Source organism: Spermophilus citellus (assembly GCF_964194105.1).
Source record: "Spermophilus citellus genome assembly, chromosome: 4".
NCBI classification, from domain to species: Eukaryota; Metazoa; Chordata; class Mammalia; order Rodentia; family Sciuridae; genus Spermophilus; species Spermophilus citellus.
The window spans coordinates 66,966,037-66,975,587 of record NC_138185.1 but is presented as its reverse complement, the minus strand read 5'-3'; the positions used below and the strand labels follow the sequence as shown (position 1 = coordinate 66,975,587).

The 9,551-nt window shown below is 51.4% G+C and overlaps 1 protein-coding gene across 4 annotated transcripts in view; it reads right to left on the bottom strand.

Annotated features, from left to right (window-relative positions):
* Positions 1 to 2,029: 2,029 nt before the first annotated feature.
* Positions 2,030 to 9,551, bottom strand: part of ACAN (aggrecan) — a 73,937-nt gene continuing 66,415 nt past the window's right edge. For 2 of the 4 annotated variants that reach the window (XM_081293204.1, XM_081293205.1), the window contains 6 exons: positions 8,168 to 8,281; positions 5,064 to 5,222; positions 4,474 to 4,556; positions 3,718 to 3,862; positions 2,731 to 2,913; positions 2,030 to 2,287 (listed from right to left, as the gene is read on the bottom strand). In XM_081293204.1, coding sequence (XP_081149330.1) covers positions 2,211 to 2,287; positions 2,731 to 2,913; positions 3,718 to 3,862; positions 4,474 to 4,556; positions 5,064 to 5,222; positions 8,168 to 8,281 — 761 coding nt within the window. In that variant the 3' untranslated portion in view covers positions 2,030 to 2,210. The remainder of the gene's footprint in view (positions 2,288 to 2,730; positions 2,914 to 3,717; positions 3,863 to 4,473; positions 4,557 to 5,063; positions 5,223 to 8,167; positions 8,282 to 9,551) is intronic. The other 2 variants (XM_081293206.1, XM_081293207.1) reach the window with 1 other exon arrangement.

Below are 9,551 nucleotides of genomic sequence, written 5' to 3'. Positions count from 1 at the left end.
TCACTGAGTTGCTTAGTGCCTTGCTTTTGCTGAGGCTGGCTTTGAACTTGCTATCCTCCTGCCTCAGCCTCCGAGCCACTGGGATCACAGGTGTGCTCCTGACTCTAAATATATTTTCAATTTCGGATATTTTCAATTTATGATGGGGTTTATGGGGATATAACCTCATAAGAAGCATCCATAGTCAGTTAATTTATCCATCAGTTACATAATTATTGAGTCCCTACTATTTGACTAGGGTCTATGTGCTTCTTTGCTCACCCATTCTTTCCAGAGCTATAAGTAACCTGGACACATGTATATATCACCTACAAAGGCTCAACCATGCCCATACCTACACCTGAAAAATATATGGCACACAAACTCACACTGGCATTCACTTCCAACACAAACACGTTTGAGACAAAGCCTCGAAGGCATGTTGATGAGGGAGAGGTCCTGAGGGGGCACTGGAAGGTCACTCAGTGTTTGACCTGCACATTCCAGCTCAATTCTTGGGGTACAATAAACAGTAAAAATTGCTCTTGTTGGTGTCTTTTTTTACCCAGTTCTGGGAATTGAACCCAAAGGTGCTCTACCACCAAGCTATATCCCAGCCCTTTTAATTTGATTTTTTTTTTTGTGATGCTGGGGGTGGAACCCAGGGTCTTATGCATGCTAGGCATGTGCTCTACCATTAAGCTCTATCCCAAGCCCCTTTTAATTGTATTTCAAGACAGAGTCTTACAAAGTTGCTGGCCTCGAACTTGTGATCCTCCTGCTTCAGTCCCTTGTGTGGCTGGGATTACAGGTGTGCACCATAACTCCCGAGGTTTCATTGTTATCTTACTTAAATGCACAGTGTCCAGATCTTTTTGCTAGCAGTCAGCTGACCCATTTGCCCCAAAAATGTATAAGCAAGATTTATTGTTCCTAGATTGTCTGCCATTTGTTTTTTTCTTCCCTTTTGTTAAATCCTGAGTTTCCCAGTTTTTAGATTTAGTTTACCAACACAGTGTGATGGCAAAGAACCAAACTATGCAAGATGACCAGATGTTTCTCTTGTTCTTTTACAGTACCCACTTGCTCGTCCACCCACAGTGCCACCTTCTGACACATCATGCATGTGACAGGCACCCCTAGGCACACACTCCACATTCCTATCCACACATGTGCAGAATCCATCCAACACAGCTTCACTCTAGTAAAAATAAAGCACACCAGACATGACTGTCCCAGGCTCTGAACAGACAGGAGTCACACAATGTGGGGTCACTTGATCAAAACATGTCCCCACTGTCACCATTCCTGAGAGCCTTCAACAGGCCTTAGATTGCGGTTGCCTTCTCCTTAAATTGAAAAAAGGGAAAAGAAAAGAAATAGATCTCTTCCAATGTCTTTATTGTTATAATTATCATAATCTTTAGTTTTCAAAAATATAAATAGGTGCACGGAACCCTGGTGCCTGCACGGTCCCGGGGGTGGGGTGGGGTGAGGGGGTGGGTGGCACTCCCTCTGGAAGGAAGTGCCCCCACCCAGCCCTGCCGAGAAATTGACACCTGCTAGGGTGGCAGACCCAGGTGAGAGGACACTGGGAGAGGGACCCCTGGAGGGAGGGCGACCCCCACGCTGTGAAGATCCCTCTGCTGGCTCTCTCCTGCCCGCTGACCCCGGGTCAGCTGGACCCTCACCCCCAGGCTTCTACCCCACGCAGATGGTGCAGCCCTCATGGCTCCTTTTGTCCAATACATTCAGCTGCGGTCCAGTCTGAGTCCTTCAGGCCTCTGCCCCTTCCACCTCTTTCCAACCCCTCCTCCCTCCTCCCTAGCTCTCCCTGGAGGTGAAATAACCAACGACTCTACTGCTCTTGGATAAAGTCAGGAAACAAAAATAATCTTCTTTATTTAACTTAACCCCTTCCCTCTCCCCCTGTCCCTGCTCTGGTCCCTGGAAAGGCACAACGGGAGATTGAAGAAATGTCTCTAAACTCAGTCCATGGGTTACAGTAAGTTTGCTTTGCTTTGGCATTTTGGGGACAAATTAGATGAGGTTTTGGTGACTTGGGGATGGGGTGGGGGTGGGTGCATACACAATGTGGGATTCATTTTTTTTCCTTTAATGGGATTCCTTATATGACAAAAAGTGACAAGAGGACACCAACTGGATGGGATGCACTGTCTGCCTGCCAGGCTCCTGGGCTCAGCATCCTGGGTGCGTTCTGGAAACTCTTCTCAGTGGGCCGTGCTGGGGTGGCTCTTCCTTGGGGGCCGTGAACTCCTTTTCTGTAGTCTGCGCTTGTAGGTGGTGGCTGGGGTGAAAGGAAGATGGGAAATATCAGTGAGCCAGGAAGAAGTGAGGCCGAGCTGAGGTGTTCCCCACTCTGCCCCTCTCCGCTGGCACCCCTCACTGCAAAACGGAGGCTCAGGAAGCCAGCCTTTAGCTGTACAGTGCCTCTTTGGGCTATGGGCATGCAGGCTGTTGTTGAAAAGGAAAGCAGGCCACCAGTTTTCTGCTACCTCCCCTCTCTGAATATGAGCCCTCTCCTGGGTCAGGCATCTGGCCTTCCCTAAGTCACAGATCACAGATCACAGTCACAGTTCACTGACTTTGCCACCCTGGCTTAGTCTGAAGGATGGTGCAGCATCCCCAGGAGACAGTGAGTCCCAGCTGTCCCCTCCCAGGGATAGGAAGAAGGCCGTGCTGGCCAAATCCAGCCCCAACCCCTGTTAGTGCTCAGAGGGTGATGCTCACGGTCCGTGCAGGTGATCCGAGGCTCCTCCCAGTGCCCGCTGGGTTGGCACCGGATGGTGGGCACATGGCGCTGGACAAAGCCCTCAGTGCACTGGTACCGAACCAGGGAATTGATTTCATATCGGTCCTTCTTCTGTCCAAAGGTCCTGGCATGTTCCACCACAGGGGGGTCTCCGCAGGCCACTGAGGGGGCAAACACCCTTTAGAAAGGAGTCTCATGGGGTCTTCTGTGATGACCCTGTGGTCTGTGCCAAGCTCAGAGCCCAAGGCTCTGTGGGAAGGACGTTGAACTCCACACCTGGCAGAGAGCCCTGGTTGCTGGCAAAGGGGCATTTTTATCCAGTGTCAAGAATCAGGAGACCTCTGGTTCTAACACCTGGGTTCTTTGGTGGTACAGAGTGACAGGAGGAGAGTACAAAGGGGACTGTAAGACCATGAAAAATGAAGAGAGGGAGAAAGATGGGGAAAGAGGGGGAGAGCCAGGCAGACACTTGTGGCTTCTTTATGAAAACATCCAATGCCAGGGAAAGAGGGACCCAAAGGATAGCTGTGGACACAAGGCCACGAGAATGAGCACCTGGATGTCCACAGATCTAAAGCTGAGCGATTAGGGCCTGACAACCCTGATTCTGTGACTGATAGACTTGGGAACCCCAAAGAGAGGGAGATTCCCAACCCAGGTGCCATCACGGGTGACTTTCTGCCACTGATATCTAAAGGAGAGTCCTGTCCTCTAGCCTGCAACCTTCATACTCTCCTGTCCCTGTGGTCGGTCCCTAGGAGCCAGCTTGCCTTTGCCATTGGCTCTGAATGCGGTGCTGAAAAGGAGCCCCCAAATCAGGTTCCATCTGCTTTTAGAGAATGTCCCCACAAGACACCAGCAGCTGGACGACAGGGGATGCCCCCCAGGTCACACAGCAAGAGCCTCCCTTAGTGCAGAAAGTCCTGATTCTCTCTGCTCTGGATCCCCTCCCAGGCCCTGCTCACCTGTGCCCTTTTTACACGTGAAGGGCAGGTGGTAATTGCAGGGAACATCATTCCACTCGCCCTTCTCATGCCAAATCATCACCACACAGTCCTCTCCAGTGGCAAAGAAGTTGTCAGGCTGGTTGGGACGCCATTTCTCAAATTGCTGTGGGCAGAGGTGGGGAAGGGGTGAGGAGAGGGCTGGAGCCTCATGGCTTGACCTGCCCCCCACTTTCCTTTCTTTCAGCCCAACTTCTGGCTTGTCTGGCATTGGGGAAGGCTGCTGGGAGTCTGGTCAGGGTTGTTGAAGGTGCCATGGAACCCATGGGTCCTCTGGGGAACTGGGCACACGGTTGGGAAGCTTCTCAGGAGTTCAGAACTCCCACAAATGGAGCCCTGAGAGGATTCAGCCTGTCACACCTGCAGCACTGACCCCCGCCTCTGCCATAGTGTTCACTTGCATCTTCTGGCTTCCCATCTCTATGGACCAGGAACCTCTCTGAAGTGTTCACATGGCCTCTCATGGTGGTTTGCTGACATTCATTCCCTTCTCTCTGGCTCCCTCCCTGGCTTCTTGCCTTCTTTCACTCAATCTGTTCATCATCTCTGGGCTGGTCCCCCAAGGCAGAGGCAAACGAGGCACAATCCCTGTCCTCCAAGGCTCCTGCAACTGCTCAGTGAGTGTTTGTACCTGATTTGAATGCGTCTCTGGGGGTCTTTATCCTACCCCTCCCCTCCAGGCCATGAGCTGTGGCTGGTGCACCCAGCAGAACTCACCAAGGGGTGTCCATCTGACCAGCGGAAGTCCCCTTCGATGGTCCTGTCATTCAAGCCGACCCACTGGTAGTCTTGAGCGTTTTCTGCAGAGGGAAGTTGGGTTTGGATCTGGCATTGGACACCCTGGGGGTGTCTGAAAATTGGAGCTCAGGGGATGCAGTGTGCAAGGAGGCAGGTGGGCTTCTTGGGAGCGTGCCACCTGCTTCTCAGCACATGAATGTCTGGGGTGCACTTTGGACTACCTCCCCAAGCTAGCATGGATAGATAGCAGCCAAAGGGTGAGTCTGAGGCTGGTCCTGGTGAAGTGCTGTCCTGGGTCGTCCTCTGTGCGCTCTAGGGGAACTAAAGCTACAATAAAGCCTTCCCTCCCTCCTAGCTCCCCGACCCTAACAGCCTCACTGGGTCCAAACTGCTAATTTCTTTTTTTCTTTCTTTCTTTTGTTTGTGGTGTAGGGATGGAACCCAGGGCCTAGTGCATGCTGGGCAGGTACTGTACCAATAAGCCACGCCCCCAGCCCCCACTCTGCTAGTTCTGACAAGTGAGACCCTTTGCCTACATGACCATTTTCCTCAGCCCCCACCACACTCACTGTTGACAAACTCCTGCTCCTCAGGGGTGACGATGCTGCTCAGGTGCGCTTGATGCTCTCGACACCGTCTCTCAGCATCCACCCAGGTCTCACGGTCAGGGAAGTGGCGGTAGCAGTGTCCCTGGAACTTGGTCCAGCCCTCCTCGCATACCTCCTGGTCTGCAATACAGGTCAGGGGCTTGAAGTGGAGTTCCAGGCCAGCTGGGGATGTGGTTGCTGCCAGTCTTATGACATGGGTTTAGATTCGCTCTTTCCTGTGCTCTCAAGGGAAGGAACAGGCCCAGCTCGGGACATGCTCCTGTGGGAAGCCAGTAAGCCCTGGCTCCTCTAGTGGCCTCTATGTCTCATCTCTGGGAAATGTTAGTGCCAGGGACCTTTCTTTCTCTGTTGCAGTGCCACTCCCTGCCCCAACTTTCCACCTGCAGGTGCCTGCCCTGGAGGGCCGACAGAGCTCAGTGGACCAAAGGTCAAAAATGTGGCAGGTTTTGAGATTTAAGGCAAAACATGGTTCCAAGAGGCTTTGTGGGAAGCAGTTGGAGGACTTAGGAGGGGCAGGCCTGGGCAGAAAAAGGGGCTGGCAGCCTCCTTCCCACAGAAATGTGAGTGAGGACAGGAGCAGAAATCAGTCTGCTTTGGGTGCAAAGACTGACAGCGCTCAGGCCATTTATCAGAGAGGCCTCCGGCTGAGTGCTGTCTATGTCTTAGAGAGAGACACAGCCAGCCAGGGGTCCACCCCTGATCCAGGGGCCCTGGCTTTCATTTTTGTTTATATTTTGGTGGCAGATGGGAAGAGGGGAGTACTTCTAAATGTGTAATGAGCTCTCTGCTCTGGAGAAGGGGCTGTTCTGGAGGGATATGCGGGAGTCTGTCACTCAGGATCAGTGACTCTAAGCGTCACTTCCTAACTCCGCCTGCATGACATGGTACTGGCAATTTTAAATTGGCCCTGGTGAGAGTATTTTCCCCTCAGGAGCTGACAGATGCCACCATCAGGGCTCCTCTTTCCTCTGTGAAATCCAGTCGTCAAATGTCTGCCAGCGCAGCACTGGACAGAGGGAATTCAAGTCCTTCTCGCCCTTCATTGCCTGGGGCCTCCCATGTGGAGGGGTCCTCCTAGGTGGAGGACTGCCCACCCAGGTGGAGGGCCCTGGGGCCATGAATGCTTCAGGATGTAGGCAGCCTCCCACTGGATGCCACCAATCTGGCCATGCCAGGAAGGAAGAACTGGCAGGCTGGGGAAGGTGTGTTAGCATGCACGGTGGATGCTTGCCAAGGGAGGAGGATGTGGCTTGGGAAGAGTGAAGACAGTAGAGTGGAGGCCAATAGTCTGGGAAGAAAGAGGTGGAGTACCAGGAGGAACTGAGGGGAGGCCTTGTCCCCTGCTACCAATGCTCTCCCAGGGGATGAAGCAAAGGTCTGGAAAGCACTGGGGAGGTCTCGGAGGTAGCTCAGCACCACCAGGAAGACAGAGATTCCACCCCAGTGCTGACTTGTGGGGTCAGTTCTTGGGTCATCTCAGTGCCTGTGGGCTGACCTGGGCAGGCAAAGCTGGAGGGTGAAGCAGTTGGGGGGGGTGCTTATGTGGGGCCATGCACGATGGAGGCTTTGTGTAACACAGACAGAATTCCAGGGAGACTGGGAAAGGCTGTGAGGCCAGAGATGAAGAATGAGGCACTATGGGGTGGTGAGGGCAGAGGGCTGGAGTGGGAGAAGAGGTGCAGCCTGGCTTCACTGGGTACCCAGGCCCAGGGCCTCTCTGAGAGGCTCTGAAACAAACTCTGTTCCATCAGAGTTCAGAGCCCCATGAGAGCCCTGCCTCCATTCCTGTATAACCTCTCCTTTCCATGCTAGAACCCCAGAGCTGTTGTCTGTGTGGATGTTCCAGACTCTTCTCTCCTGCGGCAAATGGTTTTGGTATCCTGGGGAGAAAATCCTGTAGCTCTCCACTCCCACCCAGCTGAGGTTGCAGGAGAGGAGGGGTATTCAGGCCTTTTCTTCTAGAAGCCTTAAATTCCTCCACTAACCTGTAACACTGTCATTGTCTTGGAGGGACATGCAAATCTCGACTACCACCCATACTGCTTATGCCCAGGAATTTCAGCTGCTTTCTGGAAGTTTCTGGTATCCACCTTGAGAGTTCTTTGAAAAAGAGCTTTGAGGTCTTGCACACTTCCAGGTGTGCATCATTGCTACCAACACCTGAAGCCTCATCTCCCCTCTGAGTCAGAAAGCCCATGCAATCTAGAGGAGCTGGGGGGAGAGTAGGAAGGTCCATAGGGAGAGAGCTGGGGCTCAGTCTGGCCCTGGGAAGGTTTCTGGAATATAGGTGAGAAATAAAGGGGTTGGCAAGACCCAAGAGAGGCAACTCAACCCCTGCCCCTTGCAGTGAGACTGTTCTTTCTGGCCAGTTCTTGGTCTTGAACAAGGAAGGAAGAAGGAAAGCATGACCAATGTAGCAGCTGTCATGATGTGAAGGAGAGAAGGTGACATGCAGCAGTCCCTGTTCATGCATGACTTGAGCATGCTGGTGACACAGGAGCTCTCAGGCAGACCAACCACAGCTTTCACCCGGGGAAGAGAAGGTAGCTTGGCTAGCATGGCCCATGGCTCCTTCGATCATGGAAGAGCCACAAAAGGCCCACAGATGATAAAGCAGGCAGATGCTGCCCATGACCATACTGGGAAGATCTGAGGCTGTCACTGGAGTGAGACACAATTGTTCCCACCCATAGCTTCCTTCAAGCCAAGTGCACAGAATCGGCTCTATCCTCTTACTCTGATGCATGCACCAAGCTCAGTGGTGGCATCAGCAAGTCTGCGAGTCCTGGAGAAAGTTAGTGGTATAAAGTTTCCTAGAGCCCCACCTTCCAAAGTGCAGGCTGTCTAGCCTGCAGTCTCTCCTGTGGTCAGTTCAGGCAGTGCTCCAGAAGAGGAAGAGCAAGAAAAAGAGTGAGAATCAGTGGGAAAAGCAGACTTCTTGGTGGTTGTCCAGATGGATATGGGGCCCTGGTCAGGGCCTAGAGTCTGGGATTAGAAGGGAAGGGTGAGGAAAGAGGAGGAGGTGCAACTGTTAGTAACATTAGCTGAAGCAGAGACGGCCGTACCGATCTCACACAGGTCCCCTCCGTAGCTGGGAAGGCATAAGCATGTGAAAGAGTCGATGGCATCCACGCAGGTGGCTCCATTCAGACAAGGGCTTGAGAGGCACTCATCAATGTCTGCAAGAAATCAAGGGCCACCATTAGGACTCCTGCCCGCAATTCCAGCCTCACAAGCACTGTGGCCTCCTTATGGGTAGCCAGCCCTGCTGCTGTCCAGAGCCTGGGGAGGGGAGTGGCTGGTTTTCCTGAGAACTGTTGCTGCTGCTGCTGCTGCCGCCATCTTGGAATGCTGAACCAAGGATTCTGACAGGGTTTTTCTTGGATGTGTGTGATTCTTGATTGACAAGCTTGGAGCCCTGAAGCCAGGTTTCCCAATGGGTTGAAGAGATATGGTACTTTTGAAGTCAAAAGTTCCTCCAAGATGTCTTCTTTTTTTTGTGAATGTTTCAGGAAGCCATGCAGTCTGAACTATGAACATAGTGGTGAGCAAGGACACTGGAAGTTGGGTTCTTGAAGCTTGTTTAGGACTCTTTCTTTTCCTATTTTCCTCTGTAGCTCTGAGCTCAGGAAAAAGGACAAGGTGATGCAATACCAGAATGAACAAACTAGAAATGGGGTCTGCAGAGTATAGATCCATGAGAAAATGGCCACTTGGGATATCCACATGAAACTCACTAGACTTCTTGGGTTGCAGACGCCTTCTTTGCTTTCACTAAAAAAAAAAAAAAAAAAAAAAAAAAAAAAAAAAAAAAAAAAAAAAAATCTTGTAAAAATGAAGCTGGTATCTTTTTTCTTGGGATAGGGACTAAAATCCTGCCCAACATTTCCCTATTTAATCTTCCAGTTTAAGGCCACAGAAGATGAATATCTCCAGTGAGTAAAGACTCTTCCAGACTCTTCTCTCCTGTGGCAAATGGTTTTGGTATGGTCTGGAAAGGCTCCATCCTGTGAATGGGAGGCAAGCATTTTGAAGCTGACCAGGTACTCAGTGAGTGGCTGCCTACCAGCCACTCAATTCTGAAATACAAGCAGGTGTCCATCAGCCTCTTCTTCTCAGGTCAGCTCTTCTTCCTTCTGTTTTTGTCTGAAGATGTTTTTCTGGTCAAACTTCTTTGTAGAACTTGTGCTGGTAAGTCATTGGCCTTTGCCTCAACCTTTCCTCAATTAGCCATGATGAGAATTGAATCTCTTAATATGGTCTTTCCGAACCTTTCTGAGAAAACAGAAGACACGAAGGAATTCTTCTTCTGTCTTTGTAGTCCAAAGCTCCTGCTATTTTTTATTTTTCTCCCTGGGTTTCCCTGACCGGGGACAAGATGAAGGTATTATGCAAATCCTCTTGCCAACACATCAATAAAATTCTGCAACAAGTGGTCTCCAGTGGCTT